General features: G+C 39.0%; 1 protein-coding gene across 1 annotated transcript in view; it reads right to left on the reverse strand.

Moving 5' to 3' along the window:
• Nucleotides 1-23565, reverse strand: part of LOC140245990 (S-adenosylhomocysteine hydrolase-like protein 1) — a 54377-nt gene that overhangs the window by 15977 nt on the left and 14835 nt on the right. The window contains exons 2-4 of the mRNA XM_072325440.1: nt 17649-17813; nt 14525-14612; nt 12856-12956 (exon numbers count right to left, since the gene is read on the reverse strand). Coding sequence (XP_072181541.1) covers nt 12856-12956; nt 14525-14612; nt 17649-17813 — 354 coding nt within the window. The remainder of the gene's footprint in view (nt 1-12855; nt 12957-14524; nt 14613-17648; nt 17814-23565) is intronic.

Raw genomic sequence — 23565 nt, forward strand, 5'->3', positions numbered from 1 at the left:
CTCCAGAAAAAAAAACATACAAAGATATGGCTAAGCAATGCAAGATGAGCCAACAAAGTTGAACTATGATAATTATGCTGAAAATCATTTTTATGCATTTGCAGAACATGAAATCATAAACAATATATCAGTTTTTTTTTCATTAGTCACTGGCAGGCAATGGTTTCAAAGTTTACTGCAGGTGATATATAATGTATACTTCAAGTGTGATCTTGACATTTGACCTCTGACCTAAAACAGGCATTCCCAGTTTCAAGTCTTAGGTACACCAATATTAAAGTTATACCACAAGTTAGACAGTAATGATTTGACCATGACCTACATGTCCGACCTTGCATTTCATCTTGCCCCAAAAAACTCTGAACACGATGTAAGGCTATTCTGTTTTGTTGTTCCAATTCATTTGAAAGTTCATTTAAAAGTAGACTGTACTTTCTGGGGTTAAAAAACATGGTACAAGTTTATACATGGCCTCCATCTTCGATTCAAACTACATTATTCCTAATGTCTACATCACATCTAGTATGTGCAGGTATGGACAGCCGGATGGAAACAAAGTGCTTCTGGCACAGAATCATAAAACTGATGGGGCTGGAAAGTAAAGTATAAGTATCTACATGTAGATCGTAACTCAAGTAGTGAAATACTTGTTGCTCTCTTGATTCAAACATATAGACTGATTCAATAGCCCCTAGTAACAAATGAGCAGAGGATGCCACATTTAAGTCTAAGTAGGGGTAGCAGTCAAATAATACATGACATACATGTACACATCATAGGCAAACAGACTTTGCAAGAACTCCCATCAAAATTTGAGAAGAGAGGTATAGTGCCTATTACATTGGAAGAGAGGTGATGTTGGCATAAACAAATGACCCAAATCTACATCCAATATGACCAGAAACATTATCTGGGTAGAAACACCTGCACAGGAAGTTCTACAGAGTGCAAGTCACCCCCTGGAAGAATTTTAAAGGTAGTGGCTCTTGATTGCTACACAAAAGGGAGGGGGGGGGGTCAGAGTGGAGGAGAGCACGAACAGTGAGTTCATGTGGTACACTGTAACCACACTAAAAGATTCCATTTACCTGTACTGGTAAAAAATGTACACTTCTTCACTTCAGAAAGATGTCTTTCAAAAGGAAAATTACTTCAGAAAACATCATGTCAACTGAATCTCGTAGCCAACACTATTTACATTTTTGAAGACACTAAAAGTTTAGGCTACGAATATTGATCAAATGCTTCATTGAAACAAAGTGACATCTTCAGAATAATACCTGGCAGGAAATGGCTAGGTGTTTACTAAAGAGGGTTGTGTCGTTACTCCCTTTAAATGTTATGAAATGCTTGCTTCTGAAAGAAATGCCAAACAAATGTGTCAACACATCACAGCAGCGGGTTTATTTAGTCCCACACTATGCCACTGGCTAAAGCCCCAGTTAACCACTGTAGCATTGATCTAGCTTTGATATCACTCCAGCCAGGGGTAACCGTCTAGGGGCCAATTCAATATTCCTCCCAGATGATCCTTTCAGTTGCAGGTTTCCTACTTGTATGTCTCAGGCGAGACAAGTAAAGCCCTGCATGCCTGGGTTGCTATCAAAACAGTCTAAAGCACATGTACATATGTCACATAATCATGCTTTTTTCAGTGTACAAGCCAGCCCAGGCATACACACTTACTGATCAATACATACTCAAGTACAATTGTAGAGAAGCCATCACATACATGGATATTCGTGGATGTCAAATTACCATACATAAGATGATTTGTAACTTTTAAATTCACAAAAAATGTAGTATTTACCTTATCCTATTCATGTGTTCAAGAGCAAATTGAGTAAATAAGAAAGTATCACTCCTCATTTTTTTGAATGTTCACTTTGTTCTTGTTGTTCGTACGTAGCAAAGAAAGGGGAGGGGGTCCAATCATATTGAATACATTTTGGATAAGACTGAGACAGAGAAGCAGATACAGAAAATTGTCCTGGGTTTCACTGGGGATGGCAATGTGATAAATGTAATGTTCATGGGGCTGGAAATGAATTTCATTTCAAGAAATTGATTGAAAAAAATATATAATTCTTCAATAAATTGCTGCATCTCCTCAATTCACACATTTGGGTTTCATTCTCCTTTTATGAACAATAAACACCGAAAGGTTTCTCACAATGCCAACCTTGTTTTCACAGAAGGACATAGAGAGTTTGGCACATTCCCATTTTATCAAAAGATATATTGATTGGACATTTAAAATGGAGATTATTTGAAGATCACTTTGCAGAGCAGACAAGTGGGGCAATACAGAGATATATAATGTACAATCGTAGTATGGACCAGGTACAGAGAGACACATGCTGTCACACCCCAACATCAGCCAAGACGGTCGTATCTTTGATCTTCAACCACCCCACCCCCCAGTTTTCTTCCAGCTGATATCACTGTAAGTGGTCCTCTTCACAATCATGTTTCAAACCATGTCTCCTTAGTAGATCCCCATCAATCAAGATAAGGACATGTCACTCTATTACATCATTCTGACTAAGCAATGACTGACAACACAAGCCTTCATTCATTCCACAGGTAAGAATGGCAATGCAGACGTGACACAACGTAGGGCCTACATGTACAGTTAATCCGTCAGTCCACCCATGCTATTTGAAGACAAAAACAAAGCTTTATCAGATTTGTTAAAAATCCCCCTTGTCTGAGACTACACGATTGAGGTTCGTATGATAGACAGTGCACTATTTTTTGTTTTGTACAACATGATGAGCAAGCGTGCCCAATGCAACATGACCCCTTGTCATCTTCAAGCTAAAGACAACACTTGTCGTGCTTCATTTCTCACAAATGATAACAAAGAACTTTAAACAAATCTCACAAATGCTGAACAAAATAGACTAATTCTCTTTCCTTCATTCACGACTAAAAACAATAACAACTGCATCTAGACATACAGTTCATTCCTTCTTCTACTCAGCATTGCTTGGGATGGCTCCTTGTGTGGGAAATCCAAACAAATCATGTTGGGAAGGACAGGCAGTGTGAGCCGCTGGCTGCGATACCGAGACCACGCCCGCAGGGGTACTCTTCAAATATCCGTCTGGATTTGCTAAAATTTGTAATTCCAGCTCAAGTTTCCAAAATTGGGCTCATGAAGAAGTCGGCGGTGCTTGTATGCCCGGAATCCAATCAAGGCTGGGATTGCGATGAGCCAGCATGCGTGTATCACATGTCGCCTTCTGTCAGCATGGCGGCTTAGCAATATAAATACGTACAGTCTGCAGCAACCAAGCTTGGGAATTTGAGTGTAGAAAAAACATTGTCAAACATGACTTGCATGCATCATCATCATCTTCATTATTGTTATCATTACCATTTCTGTTATTTACCTGATGGCTAGCCTCTTCAGAGTAACAGATGGTAGATTTAGCCGCATTTACACATTGTATACAAAATAGCAGGATAACGATCACAATCCGTATCTCCAGATTTTATTCAAGAGTTCACATGAACAGAAATATCCCACTAATTGGCACACAGAGTGCACTCACTGCTCAAGCTTCTCTTCGCCCTTTGTTGTAAGGCACAGTGGTGTGGTGCATGTGCTGTTGTGATGTGCGTTTTGAATGATACGATATAAAAATCTCAAGATTGTTTTGGTCAAGCATTCACACGGGGTCAATAGCACAATCAGGGTATGCAATTGTGTAACAGGGCAAAAATGAAAAAACTTGGTGAAAATGCTTTTTTTGTTGTTTGTTGTAGCTGAGTGTTCAAATTTTCATTTCATGTAAAGAAAGAGTCAAAATTTTGCATTAAACTGCGCATAAATTAGCATTTAAATTAGGGGTGTCGAATTACATTGAAATGACTAATATATTGGAAAAATTCATTAAAAAAAAGGAGAATGTTTTTTTCATCTGATATTGCTGTTAGATATTCCTGATAAATATCCCTTTCATTCACCACCAGCACATAGCCATGACATATCACAAAATATGAATGAATTTCATATTTTCACTTCTCAAAATGGATGATCAATTTTGTAGGCATTATTTTGAATTCAAATAAAACCACTTTTACATATTTTATCATATTTCACTTTTGCCAAAGAGTGAAGAGGCGAAACTTTCAGGAATAGGTAACAGACATATAGTGGCCATTATTACAAATTTTTATGAAATTAGGGCTGGTACTTTGGAAGATATTATATTTTTCATCTAAAAAATTATCTGTACAGTTTGACCTTGAATGTGCGCACAGTGTTTGGATCAATTCTCATATTTGTAAACACAGTTATAGAAGAATGAATGTGAGATTTATGATGACTTGAGTTGATATCCAAGCTGTGACACTCAAACAATGACATATTAAGCCAAAATACTATGCTTTTGCTTATGATATCTTTAGAAATTGAACAAGCATTGAAATATGAACACGGAACACTTATCATATGACCTTCATGCAGTATTACATGGGCGTGTATCGGTCTTATTTATGCTCAGCAATTTGTAAAAATATAAAAAAATAAGTTCCTATTGCTCAAATTTGCTAAAATTTTCACACAATAGATTTCTACATATGTACAATTCATGGTTAAAAAAACAAGGATATTCAATAAGGGGAAAAGATTCTTTAAAGTAGTCAAATCAGGATATACCTAACTGAAAGTACTGAAAAACGGCTGCACTTATTTTATTCAGCATTTGAAAATGGCTCAAAACTCAAAACTGGCTGAACATTTATTGGCAAACAGCACACCATATTGTAGTGTGTCTTCAGTACTTTCAGGAAAAGCGAAAAAATAAGCTGTTTCTCCATGTATAGCTGTACAGCATGGGTTAAAAGGTCACAATGTCACAAAAATAAGCCAGCATTACACTCCTACCAGGATGGGACTTCAGACCTTATAACTTTCTCCAGCTGAAAGAACCACTGTTTTTTATTGCATGCAAGCAATGCCAGGAAAAAATCCATTAATTTGATACCAAACACATAGGGGTAGACTTAAAATATGGACCTCAAATCTTGATTTTACGTAAGTTGTAAAACGCTTTTTTTGACGCATTACGTGGGTTTTGGGGGACTTTTTGGTAATTAATCTTTAATAATTAACAGTAAATGAGAAGAAATTAGCTATTGTCTTACCACATGTGATTACTGATGTCTTGGCATGCTGCATGTGAATTTTTAAGTCAGTTGGTGCATTCTTTTAGAAGTTACAATTTTTTAAAGTGAGAAAGTCATGATTGCATACCCTGATTGTGCTTATCACCACGGTCACTGCGGGGCGAATTATCATGACAATTCAGAAAAAAAGCACAAGATTTTGTGGGATTTGCAGCACGGTATTGATTGCGTTAATTGGTGGGATTTTTGTGTCTACACAGGCAAAAATCTCAAGATTTGTATCCCGCTAATTTTTGTAGGTTTAATCCTACTTCCTGCTCTTCTGAAGGGCCTTGCCATTATCATCATGTCACTATTAAATCTTTTATTCAGGTAAAAGAAATACGAGTGTTATATTCAAAAGGGTCCCAGGATGAACATCTTGGCCATATCAGGGCAATTACCCCCCCCCCCCCCCCCCCCCCGGCATTTACTCACCAGGACAGGACAATCTTAACAGAAGAGAAACTTACCGTAGCTGGCATTAAAAATCTTAAAAGGAGATCTTTTTCATCATGTTGTTCTATCTTATTTTCATTTTTATTTTTTGTTCCATATGTTCATAATTATTGTGTAATTTGTATTGTTTGTAATCAAGAAAATCAATAAAACATACAAATACACACAAAAAATGTTGTTCATTCTTGTTGTTTTTTTAAGACAAACAAAACAAAATAAAAGGCAGCAACACTAACTTGGAATGCACCATGATTGAATATGATTCCTGTACCACAAAATCCATCATGTCATTTATTTGCCAATTCAAATTTTTCCTCCCTGAATGAAGAGGACTGGAATATGCTCCCCTAATTCAGGTCTCATTTCTTACCTGCATGGGAATTGTTTGGATACTTTAACATTAGTCATTGAAAATGAACTGCCACTAATCTGACCATTCCGCGAACTGCATCAAAGGGCTGCAACAGCAGTGGCTGTTTGATATCGAAACTGGCCTTAAAAAACCACAAATTCCACAGGAGTCACACAAACCTACTGCCCCAACCACACGATGCAGAGAACTCAGCAGAGAGGTGAATTCCTATTAAAGGGAGTTTGCCACCACTGGACACAGGAACAAAGAGACAAAGAGCTGCCGTGTTGGAAATAAGCAAAGCGAATTACCCCCACACTAAATGTGCATGTTGCCACGGCAACCACACCATCTGCTGGCTTCTGCTTTTACTTTTTCCCTGCCCTAATGTCCTAAAAATGTGTTTTAGTAGGGAGAAAGCTGAGGACAGGTTGGCCATGTACAGGGATGTAGCACCAGTCTCTACCACTTCTGCTTCCACACAGATCCTTCATTCTGCTTCATTACAACTCCAGATTCCAATGATGTAGGGGTATAGTACCAGTCTCTACCACTTTGTTTCCACATGGATCCTTCATTCTATTTCATTACAACTCCAGATTCCAATGATGTAGGGGTGTAGTACCAGTCTCTACCACTTCTATTTCCACATTATAGATATTTCATTCTATTTCATTACAGCTCCAGATTCCAATGATGCAGGAAGAATTCTGTAAACTTGAAAAGCCATGAATTTGGTACAATATACACCAAGCCTGGGCTGTGTGTTTGGTAGCAATAGAGACAGAGCTCAAGGTGGACAAACTTATACTTGTAGGCATATTATGTAGAAAGAGATAACTGTCAGATTTCAATTCAATTCAATTCAATAGTTTATTTACCATTGGTAAGATGGACATAAAAACATGTATTTAAGATGATGTAATGTACTTCTAGTTCCAACAAATTAATATTTTAGACATGACAGACTACTGTTCTGTCTTACCCACAAAAGATATATGCTGATTGTACATAGGTGTCAAAACAATTTCAATGTTCAGGCACTGCTGGAGTCTGGTTCACGTATAATTTTCCACGGTACAAATCTTAAGAAAAGAGAACATTCTTCAAATTCTTATGGAGCTGCTTTAAATACCACACTGGAACTGAGAGCAAAGTGAAAGCAGAATTTCGTAGAAATGATTACACTGTATAGTTTGGTCTCATCCTGGCAAGCAGTACCGTGTACCATGTGTATGTACTGAAGACAAAAGAGCTTGCATGATTTGTATAGTTAACCTCCTACATAAAGTGCCAGTCACCCCTAAGTATCACACGTTTACACAATTCGGGTAGTGTTATCCTTAGGATGTGCATTGTACAATGTTTGTCCAGGATAAAAACAAAAACAACCCTCAAACAATAAGCTGATATCTTATCACACTTCAATATATTTATCAAAATCATACATGCATTTCTGTTATCATTCTACACTCACAAGTGCAAGCTACAGCATGGCACAACCATGTACAACTTAAAATAACCTGCACTGTGAACTCAAGACCCAATAATCCTAAACTATTTCTGAGTAGTTAAAAGTTGGTTTATAAATGATTGGCAAAATTACTACACAGGTCCTGCATAAAATAAAATGTGCAACGTTAGATCATTCAGATAAGTTCAATACAATGTACATACTATATTAAACAGGTACAATGTGCTCAGTTGCATACAATGATATAAAACCACCTTTGTGGATAACAGTCTTCTAACTGCTACAGAAAATTTATTTTTTATTTTACCCTTAACCATGCACAGCAGACATGGAGTCAGTAGGAAACTGCAAGAGAATGTCCTTTCAACAATTCAGTGGTCTAATCTGTCACTGAATGGCCCAGTGGGGCAGAATAATGTGGGTTAAACGATTTTGTGTTGACAATGGAATAAGATATCGATAGACTGTAGGCCTATCTAATCATTTCCTGCAGATGTGATAACACTTGAACCGAGTATTACTGCACCAACCAGATACTCAGCAAATCTTGGTAAACTATCAACACCTTTGTATGATAGTACAAATGCAGTGATCATTTGTTTGGAGACTACACGAGTTTCCATAGCTCTGGACAAAGGTACTTGTATGACTGACATAATAATATGTGTTTGGGATACAGTAATGATTGATTTCTAGAGTTCGTAATATGCATTGGTTGCCCCACAAGTAGGCTTGCCTCATTTCCATACAACTCAATCCATGGCAGGCACTTGGCATCATTTACTCAGCCTATGTCTCACAAAACATGACAGTGTGTCCAAGATTTGTACCACAAGTGGCAAACGGATCCTTAAACTCACAACAATTTGTACTGCACTGAAAGTATCTAAACAAAAACAAAACAAAACAAACTAGAAATGTCGCTTTGGCGACTGGTATGCCTCCGCCATAATGCATGATTTTCCCAATAGGTCTAGATAGTACATGTGGACAATGTGTGATTACATTTTCACAAAATTGGCAAAATATTGAAATGACAAGTTTGTCACAAATGTGTTGAATGTTCACCTTCCTTGACCTAGGTTTAATTGGATGAATAGGCGAGCATGTATCTAGGGATTTAAGGACTTTAACTCGACTTTGACCCATTCATACATTTAGGCATTGAGTAATTTTCAAGGTACAGGTGTGGAGAAAAAGTGCAATTTCTGAATTGAATAGTAAATTGTTACCATTTTCATCTGGCCCTTGACCCTAAAATTCATAAGATAATTACTTTCAGGTAGAACATGCATAATATGTACTAAGTTTCAAGGTAACTTGAGCCACTTCCGAGATATGGAGGAAAAAGTTAGTTCAGCACTTTCACTTGATTTTTGACCTTTTGACCTTTGAGGCAAAAAAAAAGAAGAAAAAAAAAAAACTTTCCAGAGAATTTCGATTAGGTTACACATGTATGCATACACCAAGTGTAAAAAAAAAATAACCCTGCTGGCATTGCATGATAGGAGGGAAATAGTAAAATTTTGAAGTGTTGCACTTGACCTTTGACCCCTGACCTTTGACCCCATGAACCCTACATTCTCTAGATAATCACTTCCAGTCAGTATATGTATATACTATGTTCCATGAAGATACCTTGAACAATTTTCCAAGGTATGGAGAAAAAAAAGAAGTTTTAATATTTTTACTTGACCTTTTGACCTTTGACCTTTGACCTCATAACCCAAACTTTCACCAGAGAATCTTAATTGGGTAATACATGTATACACTAAGTTTCAAGAAAATATCTTCAGGCATTCAATAGATATGGTGGAAATGGTAAAATTTTATGTATTTGACCCTGACCTTTTGACCTTTGACCTCATGACCCAAAATTTCACCAGAGAAATTTAATTGGGTAATACATGTATACACTAAGTTTCAAGAAAATATCTTCAGGCATTCAATAGATATGGTGGAAATAGTGAAATTTTATGTATTTGACCTTGACCTTTTGACCTTTGACCTTGAGCATGTGCACCCAAAAGTTGATAGGCACAACTTCACCCCCTAATACACATACATGCCAAGTTTCATTAGGATACCTCAACAGGTTTTGATAGTTACCTTGTCCACAAAATTCATTACGGACGGACGGAAGGACGGACGGACGGACGGACGGACGGACGGAAGGACGGACGGACGGAAGGACGGACGGACGGACAACCCGAAAACATAATGCCTCCGGCACCACTTCGTGGCGGAGGCATAAAAACACCACAAAAAGAGATTTCTTGATAGTCATGGGATTTACAATCTTGATCACAGACCATTGTAAAGTAAGATATTTTTGCAGCATGAAATTTTTGCGAATTGGAGCCAACATCCTTTTTTGCAGTATGAAATTTTTGTGAATTGGCTCTGGCATTCAGTGCATATTTTATAGTGTAGATAAGAAGTTTTATGTATATTTTAGTTTCACAAATCTTGGCTCTCACAAAATTTGCAAAATTAAAATGCACGCTAAAATTCCTCATTTAACAGTAGGTCCTACGATTCATGCATCCTGTGCATGAAATATCTTGTTTGAATCTCAAGACAGAGGAAGAGCTCAATTCTTCAATAAGAATCAAGATACATGTATAAAACAGGGGACATGTCATTCTGTCAGATTATCAATGACAGGGTAAATCTAATACAGGAACAAGAATTACCACCAAAAAAAAAATAAAAAAAAAAATCACATTTTGGCTCTATTGCATTGGTAAACAAATAGGGAATGGCACATAAACGAGATAGAGTGATTGAGTGAGCAGCACAAAAAAAAAAGTATTGATGCCAGATGATATTCTGGCTCATGATACATATATATATATATATTTTTTTTTTCAACTTGCTTCATCATTTTTATTCCTTCCCCCATCCCACGACCACTATTCTATAGTAACACTGTGCTCATTCAGAAGAATTTTCTTTGCTGAATGAATTTCACTTTGCTACATGAATTACCACTTTGATGCCATTTTTAACATTCTCAATTTGAGAGACAATCACCACCACAAAATTACACGGAGATACCTGTGAAGTTGCATCGGATGCATTTATACCCCCGTATCACATTGCTGCCCCCCCCCCTCCCCATTTATTCCTAACAATCTATATGATGTTAGACTAAAACAAGGGAAAGGAATGTACCTTCCAATAAATGTACTTAATCACTGGGAAGAGGGGTTCAATGAAATTGTTCCAAGTCAGAATAAGTCGAGCTGCATCGAGTCTCGCATAAAGCAAGTGTTCCATCATTGTAAATCCTCTGCGACAGTTGGTCCTTTTTTTGTGTGGAAAGATTCAGAAAAAGTCTGGTTGCGGGGGAATTACATTATGCATTTCTGATAGCCCTACAAGTCGCCAGAGAGCCAGTCTGTCCTAAAAGCAGGTGAAATCCTGGCCTCATCACTCAGGCTTCCAAGTGGGCGACTTGAGATGGGAGGAATTGCAAATAACAAACAGGGACCTAGATATCCCCCCCCCCCCACTGATTAAGTCTGTCATTACCAACAGCCACCTGTGTGCGTATCTCAGCCATAGCATTTTGATGCCGTAGTGTCGAAAAGGTTAAATAAGCTGTGTCCTTCTGGTTTCGATACCCTGGCACTCGCTGGCAACAGCTCCCTGACTGTGTCATCAAAGACGGGTGACCTGTTTGTCCCCTAAGCACTTCACTAAACTGCCCATGAGACAGATCACACAAAAGCATAATGACAAGTTTGGAAAAGAGCAAAGTGCACATGGAAAGTTTAGTGAACCCTATGGAATGGGAGTTGATTTATAATCCTCCACATTCTTCAAACAAGCCTGCATCTCCCGTAGTATCTCACATCAGTGATTATCAAGAAGTTGTCATGATCCCTGTTTAATTACAAGCTCCAATAAGCCAATTCAAAATTAGCTCATGTGCACATCGGTACAAATGACCTTTTTTTTCTTTTCTTTTTTTTTCAGTTGGTTATGCACTTCACTTGTTTACAAAGAGGCATGAAATACTGGCAATAGGTTCTACATAAGCTTGCCCAAAGTAACAATTTACAGAATTCATGTTTAAACAAAGACTGAACTGGTGATATGATATACCAGGTGACTGGAATGGCCCATCAACTGACATTTTGGTACGCACCATTTCATTGTTTAGTACTGATTGCATTATAAACATGCTCTTTGGATTAACAATGCCAAATACCAGGCTTGCTGTCAGGTGAAATGTGCTAGCAAAGTACCATTTATATGGATTACATAAATAATCATTTGATACATCACAGATGCTTAAATCTTGAAGAGTTTAAAAACTAACAAGCCAGATTATACAAATGACCTCGTTCTGCCTATAAAAATATGCACAAAGTGGAACAATGAACTGGCCATATCGAAATTCATTACCAGGCCTTCTGCTACCTCATTGGATCACATTCTGTATTGTACCAGTAAATAAGATCACAATATCACAGGGAGTCAGCCTGGCTGCTAACTATAGGCCTCATAAACTACAGACAAGAGACAAAATATATGTATCACACAATCCTTTAGGCCCTTACCATTTGAAAGGCAAAAAAAAAGAGGGAGAAAAAAAAAAGTATGCATGCTGTACACATACAGTCTTTCACTAACTATGATGTGGAACATGTAAAGACATTGCAGATCTGGACTCTATTCTCACATTCAACTCATCTACAGAAACCACTACAACAAGGTTTTGTAGTCAACAGTCCCACTCGATGAGAGCTCTCACAAGAAGTTGGCACTCTTGCCAAATATTAACAAGTCATTCCCAGTAAAATTGTCTCACACACGCATCTATATTGATTTCAGGGTGTACCATTAAATAACGTGGGATGAGATATCACTTCTGTGATTTCTTGAATTACTACACACCACCCTAGCAATGGTAGACATGCACAACATACATTTTATCTTTACCTTTATTGCCTGTATGTGGCCATTTGTAGGAAACAGTCAATACAAACAAAGACCCAAAAACATGCTTTCTTCATAATTACAGATACATGCAGATAAACAAATGTGCAAATACTTGGAAAATTCTGGCTCTTTTCAATCCACTGCCCTCACTTGGGGCATCCTTTATGAAACAAGGAAACAGGTTGACTGAGAATTCAATGCATGTATTCGTATGCCCATTCCATATGAAGATGCACTTTGGGGGAAATCGGGAAAGCCTCTTAAAAGGGTACTCTCACAATCATAAAAATGTGCTTGAAAATGTGAGAGTGAAACTGGACAAAGGAAGAATGCAACCACTGCAAACACCCACTCACCCTCCCCCCCCCCCAAAAAAAAAAAGAAGAAGGAAAAAAAAAAAAAGAGTTTGCAAACTTTGATGCTGATATTAGAATCTTACCGCTGCCTGAGCTGTGATATGTGTACATCCAATGATCTTAGCTCCTTTGAGTGGCTTCTCTCCAGCAACCTTGTTTCTCAGCAACATTAACCCTGGCATTTCTAAGAGGAAAGAAATAAAGATGATACAAACACAAACACAAAAATAAAATCATGCGCAAGATCCAGGTATACCATGGTTCAACGTTTACTTCTTTCCTTGGTGGCCCGTACAAGACACTAAAATCTTTGAATATTAAATTTTTTGTGCCCCAACAAAGAAACGTAGCGGCCTGAGGTAGAGTAAATATCAAATTCATTTTGAATGAATTTTATCTGCCCAATAAGGCCATCAAATGGTAACTCTTTTTTCTTTTTCTTTTTTTTTTTTTGGGGGGGGGGGGAGGCAATTTGGTGGCCACTGGTGATGTTGATTCTTGATATACTCTGTGTCCAGGAGAAACACAATCTTATCTGGGAAACAAATATATGCGCACACGTTTCTAGAGAGGAACTTGAGTATCCACAGTCCAAGGTATCAAGTGGAAGTTCAAAACAGTGGAAAGATATTCTGCTGGCCAAAGGACATCGTGTAATATTACTGCCAGTCTCTGTGGAGTTGAGAGAGTCCGAGGCTAAAAGACTAGACTAGACTGGATTTGAATTTGATTTGAATTTATTGCCACTTCATGGGGTGGAACACCCTGATCAGCATAGCTGGTTTTCATAGGGTTCACATACATAAATAAATAATGGTAAAAAGCAAAAATCACATACATCTTGAGTAAAAACAAAAATCATGTATAAACGACAATACATACAGAATGATACTAAGCACATAAAACAAGCTCAGATTCAAAAGTTAATACACGAAACACAAATGTGACAACTAATTTTTGACAGTTATACCTTGAGACAGATAAAAGAAACAGTAACAACTGTTGATTCCAATACAATCCCTAAGATAAATAAATGGATATATCATAGTAATGACACATATTTCTCTGGTCAAATTTACACTCAGAAAAGTACACTCTGGTTATGCAAAGACGTGGATTTGGATGTGGTGGGGTAAAGGTGGCATTCTGAAAATCAATGTAACTTGCCATCAATTGAGGTCTGATACTGAATTTCTCCTGTCATTTTGAGCATCATTTCTTGTGGATTTCATTATACAACCTACATACATGTAAGACAGAAACTGCATAGCTCATCTGGGTGAACCAAACAAACAGAAATGTATAGATTACACTGACATACATGTAGCCTACTGCATACTGTCTTACGCACTAGCCACATTCCATGATGACAAATACAAAGTTGCTTCATTTTCAGTTGCTACGTTGTTTTTTCCCTGTGTGCTTAGAATGCCAACATGAAATAGACAGGGATAGACATTTCCTGTTTAAATATGTTGTTTCTTGTTGAGTATCCTTGGGAAAACAACATACCTTGTATGTGCTGTACAGTGGGTTATCAAGCACAACCGAATTTCATTACCACACAATTCTTACAACACCAGTGGCAAATTTTTGGTAGGCTTAACGATCTACAAGCTCGAAATGACATACACTCTTCCTTCTGAGAACAGGGGAGGTTGAAGAGTTCACGGCAGCCTCTGCCAAATGCATGCCTCCCTAACTAATTAAATTAGTGGCTCCCACATTTATAACATAATTTATAGTACCTACCTTGCTCTGCGATCTCGATCTCTCGGCGACCGAAGGCAGCCTTCTTGATGTTCCTGACGCAGAAGTCAGAATTTCCCTTTGAGTTTTTCTGCCAGGTCAGAAAGATGGTTGAAAGGTTGGCATTTACGTACTTGCTTATTTTCCAGCAATTCAATATTCATTTACGAATAAATGCGTCACTGCAAGCTCTCCCACCAAAAAGGTGATATCCTGTTGTGTCTCTGTACTGCCATCTATATTCTGCCACAACACAAACAAAATGATATAAACGGTCGAGGATTGCAATTTTGGATTTTCTAATCCATTCCTATTTCCCAAATATCAATATGAAAGTATGAGATTGTCCAACAGAGTATGACAAAAAAGGAAAATAACATTGACTGTAGCATCATTGCCAGTGATTCCAGACTGTGGTACAATGAGCTTATGGTACACAGCAAATCGAATTTTTCCTTCTGCTGACATGGCAATGGTAACTGACATTACCTCTGTTGTTGCTGCTGAAACTGTGACAGTCGAGAATTAATTTGCTCAAACCTTTGACCCCTGACCTGCAAGAAGTTCCAGCCTCAAATCCAACCAATGCATTGTCTTATCATACCATCCTTTCATAGCCTGTATTCAGACAGATAGAAGTCAAAGATATTACTCTTCTTGCATGAACTGAAATTTTAGAATCTGACTTGACTTTAGACCTTGCGACCTTTAGCAGAATGATGGCATATACATCAATAATCTTGCACAAATACAAAACCAATGCCCCAATGGATCTCTTGGTGAACATGCATATCATATCAACATTTTTCACTGCTTAACTAACACAAAAAAAAAATGGACATGATTTCCTAATCACTCTTTTTGTGCTAGTGTGGACTTTATCAAACACATAGAATTTTATGATCCTCAAAATCTAGGCTAGTGCCCTCGATGTGATGATATTCCCAACTGAGTCACAGTAGTTGGTATCAAGCCTGACAATCCGCAACACAAGGCCATGGCTCGGGTCCAGGAAACATAGCTACGCAAAAAGTTGGCAGACGTCACGAAATTATGTGCATCAGAATTTAAGTCTAAAACGCTGTCCCACCACTATACCATTAACTCCCCCCCCCCCCCCCCCATCTTGAATCTGATAATGCAGAGCTCTACATTAAAGAACATCTTCCCTATGAATAGTATGGTAGAAGGGTAAGGTTCAGGGATATCAATTCTGAAGGCTCTATGAACTTGAATGCTGCAGAAATGAAATGCGTGCAGCACTGCCCAAGGTGAGCCGGAATACAATGTATAAATGTGGAACACCCAAGGGGGGGGGGGGGGGGGAGAACTACATGTATTTGCGTCGGGCGTTACTTTCTTACAAAGCCTCGTCTGGCACAACACTGACTTTTCGTGATTAAACAGATTCAGGGTGAGGTGCTGCACTATAATTGCCACCAATGAACGTGTTATGCCATAAGGGTAGGAAAGCCTTGCGATATACAGACGATGACTCAAAGACGATAGTCTATATCACCACAAGAAGTAATGGGGGGGGGGTAGGGAAGGAAGAGGTGCTATTTTTGTTGTTGTTGTTGTTGTATCATATAATAATAGCTGCAATATTCAACTGAAAAGCAGAATCTATAACCTTTTCGAGAGGAAATAAACTTCTTTGGCATCAAAGATTCTGGGAGGTGTCTGCATTCAAAGGAGACAAAAGTGGTATCAGAAATATATTATAAAAAATTCTTAGACTTAATCAACCCATAGTTCTACACTTAAGCTCTTACTATCTTAAAAACAAATACTGTCTTGAGGCTAAAACTCTAAAAAGAAAAAACAAATCAAATACTTGGAGGAATGATAAATGAAGATAGCATCTCAGACAACCACAGAATCATTGGCTCATGTGAATCTGTAAGCCATACCAATGCATCTTATTGGAAGAGAAATAAGGGAGAGCAGATAACGACCATCCCATTCATTCTGCTGGCAATGGGATGGGATGTTTGGTGATTGTAACATCCACCTCCCTCATGATGTATTCCATGCTCGGCACCTATCAGTATTCTCATATCACATAGCTGAGATTGATCTTGAAATACTATACAGCTGACAGCAGAAAGCCCATCGTGAAATGTGTGTGCCAGCATGTACCCCTTTGCTGTAGGTGTTATTGTAGCTGGCTTGGAAAGAGAGTGTATATTAAAGTAGCAGAATGTGTGTAACAAAAACTCATTTCCTTCTAATACGACAACAGCCTCAAAATAACAATGCCAAATCATGCAGTACTCTTCCATGATTGCCTTTGCTTATTTTGCTTTCCCCATATACTGAAACATTTAGAATCTTATAAAAAATGATCATGATAGTGTATGATGTGCCATGCAGTTTGAGGACAATTTGTGAGCTGGGCTTTTGACATTTATATAAATCAATATTGGTGAGGGTTCAACGCTCTGCAAGTATTATCAGGCAGAAATTCATGTGTGAAATGCATCTCAATTGGTAAAAGGAATTCCCAAATTAGGGAGGCATCCACATTCTCTTCTTTAGAAGGGGAAAAAATAGGAATTACATGTATCCAATTTTTCAGGGATCCTCCAGCAGAATGTGGAAAGCCTGGCAGCTCTGCCAAAGTAATGGGAAGATTTTATATCCCAAACATGTGTATCTGCACACATAACACTGCACGAACCACAGATGCCAACATTGTAGATAGCACTGCAATATTCCATGAGCTGATAAGGCATATTTTTGGTGGAAAAACAGTATTTCTACCTTTCATGCAACAGACTTGAGTAGTAATACAATTGGTGAAAGTATTTTCCATGAAACCTGCAGTATTTTTTTTTTTCAAAACACAGTACAAAATATGTAAAAAAAGTAACAGTTGGCATCTCTGATGAACTTGTCTAATCTTTGAGCAGACATTTCCTGAAACACAACACGATACCCATGTAAACAACCATTAAGCACCCTTGCTCCTCTCAGATACTCCAATTTGGGATGGACTTTCCAAATATCACACAAATAAAAAGAGTGTCGGTACTAGTGGAGGGGGCGAGAGGCCCGGTACTAGTGGAGGGGGCGAGAGGCCCACTGGCACTAATTGGGTCCAAAGGAGAGACCTGCCACTCACCTGCTCCTTCACTCGAGGAGATATCTCGTCTTCATCCTCCGAGTAGCTGGAGTAGGACTCCGACGTATTACTGTCGGTGGAGGACTGGGAGAGGGAGCGGGAGCGCCTCTTGTACCTCCTCCCGCCGGCTGCCGCCTGAGGTGGCCCCGTTTGGAAGGTGATTTTCTGGAACATAAATAAACAGAAACACGGGATGAATATTTCATTCAATGTTAGTGATTATCGTAAGTATGTGGTCTGCCGTTATATCCCTGCAACCCTACAGGTCTGCAAGCAGTTTATCATATCCACCTGCTTGTCTAAGTCCAACCGTAGTGTGCCCTCAAAAGATGTCTTACACACTTTACCCTTTCTAACCACTGAATGGCATCACAACTTAATGTCGTTGTGCTCATGATACATATGTGACCACATAAATAAAAAGTCTATTACTAAACATTTTGAGAACTGGCCGTACACTTGGTTACAGCTTACACTCGGTCAATTTGAATATACACTCAAGTCAAAAATGACCTCATCGTATGATGCAGATGATAGTTCATGGCCATCCATCATGCTCACAGAATTCAATCATCACTCCACCAGCTCACTGTGAAGCGGAAGAAGCGCACATTTCTTCATCCGTTTCATAACAACATGATACAGACTGCCTTACATCATCTTGTTCAAGAGAACATTGCATCCAGTTTGCTGTATCTACACGCAGGAAACGAGAGTAAAGTGGTTTCTGGCCACAGTGAGGGGCATGGGGGACGAAATCTACTCAGTCTCAAAGGAACTGGGATGACAAACAACCGTCCTCTTTTCCTATGCCTCTGAAGATGTAGAACTCACTCAATGAATATATTCCTCCTTGAAAATACAGCCATGATAAATATGCATGATATAACTTACATGAGCAACCATGAAACTAAGAGAAATCCATGCGCACATATATTATGTAGAAATACTGACAAGTCATTGAGCATTATACAGTACCTCGGCATCTTAGTTTTCTCTGTGTTATGTAATAGAAGTGACAGTACTGTTTTTCATCATCTTGTATGTGGTTAAAACCAGCTGGCATGATATCTCCCAAAAAAGAGACACATGTAATATAAATATACAACCAAACATGTATTGAATATAGATTACTATCTACAACCACCTATTCCTGCTGTCTTTCGTCCCTCTGCCATCTCTCCCCCCCCCCCCCTCTCTCTCTCTCTCTCCATGAGGGTGTTTGCAAGTTTCATTATCTCTCTCAAACACCTGTATATTAATCATGTCCTGAATACTTTGTCAAAGGCCATAATATTCCTTCGCCTGCATACGGTTGTATCACGACAAAGGAGAAAATAAGCTGATCTGCAATTTTCTCTTACACAACTCATCCCGACCCAGACTCGAGATGAACCTGCCATAGTGGATAATACGCTGAACACACTCCCTCAATCCTCTCAGCAATCCATAATCTGCCCTCCGAGTTGGTCTGTTATTCCACATTTCATGTGTGTGGTACATAATGTGGTACATACACATGTATGTGTTCTTCCCGAGGGGCTGCAATAGCAAGAGTGAAATCCTATCATAAAACTTCACACAGCAATACTAATTTCACTGGTCATACTGTGCGCTACTGTATATAGCGTGTCATAATCTCAACGCATGATAGTAAGAGGTTCACTCTAAACTGGAACACACTCTCCCAATCTGAATATTCTTCTTTTGAAAGTTTCATCACCACGGTCTTGTATAAGGATTGTACAATATTTTGCATAATACCCAGCAGTCTGTGTGCAGTAAATTGTGTCATGGTGCCATAAAACGCTACAAAGTGATGTGTTTCATAAGAGAATCTCAACATGTATTTTTGCAGAGGCTGACATTTAGACAACAATGGAGAAGATAAATCTTGTAAATTATCGTCTATATAGGACGTTTTAGTGGCGCATTAAAAACATGTATTGTTGTCCGCTCAATTTTTTACCGTTCAATATCAGAGCATATTGACGAAACGCATAGACCAACGTATCAATTCCCCATAGGCTAGCATTGTTACTGGCCGTTCAAAATCACACCATATTCTGTCTCGTCTGTTGCGTGAGCGCTTGCTACTACTGCACGTCATTTTGTTACAATTCACAAGCGCACAAACATCTTGCTAGTTGCTTGTTTCATACGCAGTTCTAGGGGCTCCCCCCATTTCAGCGCTGGGATATGACCGCCGAGTCAACTTAAAAGACAAGTAGAAGCCAAATATTTTTGTGCAGTTTATGCTTGCTCTCCTTGATTGTAGATGATATTGGATGGCATTAATTCATGGAATACCAGGGATTATTATCCATACAGAGGATTTTTAGAGCCCAAATACAGTGTATAAGTGTTATTTTGTCGACGCACCTCATAACCTCCGACCCACTTAGAAAGTTTGTTGAACTCAACCAATATTTTTTGCCGAGGGGACCAATATTTAAAATATTGGACGGCAAGAGGGGGATTCCCCAAAGTTTTTAGAAACTGCACCGTGATTGGTTGAGATATACGAGATGACCCGAAATATGAAGTAAAAACGTCAATCACGAATTAACTCAAATATCGGGGGGTTTTTTCTTCTAAAATTCTGTGTTGGTAAATGAAAATATTCTTTGCTGTTCAAAATCCTCTGTAGGATAATAATGATGATTTTTTACAATATTGTAAGGATAGCTTACAATGTATGTAAAATTGTGTCTCACGTAGGACACCAGTTCTGTATGGAGTCAAACATCTTTACACATTCATTTGATGCAGGTCACTGGCTGTACCATGACACAAATCTTGACAGAGACATTTTATTTGACTCTTCACAAATTGATAATGTTCTCTTCCTCGGGAAAGAGGAAACTAAAACCACCATTATACCTCAAGTCACTATTCAGTCATCTCGAAGACCTAGAATGAATGATTTTGATTTCTTGTATGTCCTTACACTGCTCAAATGTATTGACATGAATAGTAACTACTGTAAAAGTGGAAATTTTCGCGGTGTTGAAATTTTCGCGCATTTCGCGCAACCCGAAACTAGCGCGAAAATAAAAGCACGCGAATATTTTTGCTTGCCATATGATGACATAAATGGTATCCCGGGGTACCAAACAAAAATCAGCCATTTTGTTGAATTATCTATTTTTTTAAAAAGGTTGTAACCTGGGTGCCAAAATGAGGAAATTATTTTGGTGCTGGAGCTAGCGCGTGCTAGCTACTGCACTGCACTGCACTAAAGCACACGCTAGTGGTATCGCAGCTTCCATGCACGCATAGTATAACATGCAGTGGCATGGGAATGACTATGTACACGCACACACAGTGCATGCATTTTTCTCTGGCTGTCCTCGAGTGGACGTGAGGTGGCGCTACACAAAGCGGTTACCCGGGGTACTACGGTATCCCGGGGTAACGCGTGATGCATCATATGTTCCAGTAGTTAATGTCTTGATTCCACAGAATTAAAAACACGCGAAGCTCTTCTTACCTCGCCGAACGCGAAAAATTAGTCGCGCGAAAATATCCACTTTTACAGTACCAGCACTTTATAGGGCATACATGTAATTTTCGCCAGTGGTACATTTCAAACACACACACACACACACATGCACACCCTTACATACACACACACACACACACACACACACACACACATACGAATATGACTGCTGATAGAACTTATGATGTCGCACTGCAATACAGAGGAATAGACATTTGCTTTTACATTTTGCCTTCAGTTTTCTTGTCAGATGATCTATGACGATTGTTTTTACTCACAACAAATACAGTGAAAAATAATATGTCATGATCAGCAACGTCTTAAAGAACGGTCAGAGCTTTGAGCAGTCAACACTTAATGCAAGCACTCTCATATTACAGAGCTCTAGCAAAGAGATTGCAAGCCTAATTGTAACCATAGTCAATAAACATGATTTTCAGGATGGCACTGCAATGTTTGAGGGCACACTCAAGCATTTTACAACATTTTGTGTGTACTGTACTAATTGATTTAAGGAGATCTGGGCCCTGTTTTATGAAGAGTTAAAATTGATTATAAAGTTGATTTCAACTGTAAGTCTATGGCAGACTGTGTGGTAAGGAAATTTAAAATCAATTCTATTATTTGATAAAATGGGGCCAAGTATTTATAAGAAAGACATCAGATTAAGGCCATTAGTGGGTTTGCAGAAGCCAAAAGAATTCAATAAATCAATTTAATAAATGTGCATTACAAGTTAAGTTGATTACTCTATCACCTTCAAAGACATTTATTATTCATTAATGTGCAAGGTACTGCAAACTACAACTGTAAGCAATTATTATTGGGGAAAATTATGTCTGAAAAATTAGAAGCTATAGGTTGTTATTAAGTGTTACTCCCTCCTTGTGCTAAACACTTCCAGAACTACTTTAGTCCAAGCAAATTATATCCTGTAAGTGCACCGTATTTGCCCATGGCCAATGATGGATTAAGACTAGACACCAACATCCAAGAATATCAAACTAACCTCCTCATTCTCACCCTCACCCTCAGCAGGACTAACAGGCTTGGGGACATCCTCCTTTGGAGCATCTTCCCTTGCATCCTTTGGCACATCTGGCTTGACGTCCTTTGCTGCTGTATCCGGTCTCGCGTCTCTAGGAGCCTCTGGCTGGGTACCTTGAGACAAGTCCGGCTTCACATCTTTGGTGATCTCTGGCGACACATCTTTAGGGACCTCAGGCTTCCCTTCCTGCGCAACTTTTGTCTCCTCTGCTTTGGGTGGCGCGGGAGAGGTGGCAGTCCCAGTTTGTATATTTGTGTTCTTATTAACGTCTGCACTGGCATCCTTATGGGCCTCTGTGCTCACAAGCTGCGAGGCATCAGTGCTGGCTTTATCGATGCCGCTGGACTCTGTATTTGCCTGTTTCTTAGTGACCTCGGGTGTGCAGGGAGGGACTTTGGTGACTTCTGGAATCTTGCTACTCTCTGCATCAGCAAGATGTACCTGTACTGTTGTCGCTTCACCATTGGCGCACAGCTTGTTGCTATCTTCTTTGGTGAGAGTAGACTCCATCTCAACAGACTTTATGTATCAGCCTAGCATTGACAGAGTCACTAGCAAGCAAGAAGTCACTGGCAAGCGCAAGATTTCACTGAATGCAAAGCGTACAAAAGATCTCCAGTCCCGTCAAATTCTTGTCAGAGAAGAAAGGTGTTTTTCACTTCGCCCTGCACACAGCTGAAAACTTTTGCTCGAGTGAAGACGAGCGTGGAAGAGACTGAGGGACAGTGCCACATGGAAGCAGTAAAATGTAGGAGAGCCCCTCGCAGGAACCCACGTCAATCTCAAAGATGCGGGGATTACAAAACAGGAAGTGAACAACACCAGCTGGCTAGGGCAGGGAATGTCAGGCTGATTATCGTCACCCAGACGGGATGTGCTCCATGAGAAGTACCCGAGACAAGAGCATTTTCCCCCTTAATGATCTCTGTGAAATTACATCTCAGGAGCCATAGAAGCCACACTTGACAGCTTTTGACCTTCTGTTACACTTAGTCAAAGGTACCAATAATGACAGGAGCATGGCCAACATTGACCACATTCTCTTTATTTTCTTTGTTATATCAATGGCAGTATCCATGTTACAAGGTTTTATATGCCATCATAACATGATTAATGCAGAGATCAAAGTAGGTCAACCTGCTCTAACATGAGAAAATAACATTGTGTAGGTGTATGTGTGAGAATGGGGTGGGGTGGGGGTTGGAGAAGAGTCGTGGGAGACGTACTAGAAAGTGTATCAACAACCATTAACCAACACTTCTCACACCATGGGCTGCACACAACAGTTGAGATGATATTCTCATCCAGCAACAACATGACCACAAGTCCAAGAATTCAGTTGAAACTACTTGAACACAAATATG

The sequence above is a fragment of the Diadema setosum genome, chromosome 2, assembly GCF_964275005.1.
Source record: "Diadema setosum chromosome 2, eeDiaSeto1, whole genome shotgun sequence".
Taxonomy (NCBI): domain Eukaryota; kingdom Metazoa; phylum Echinodermata; class Echinoidea; order Diadematoida; family Diadematidae; genus Diadema; species Diadema setosum.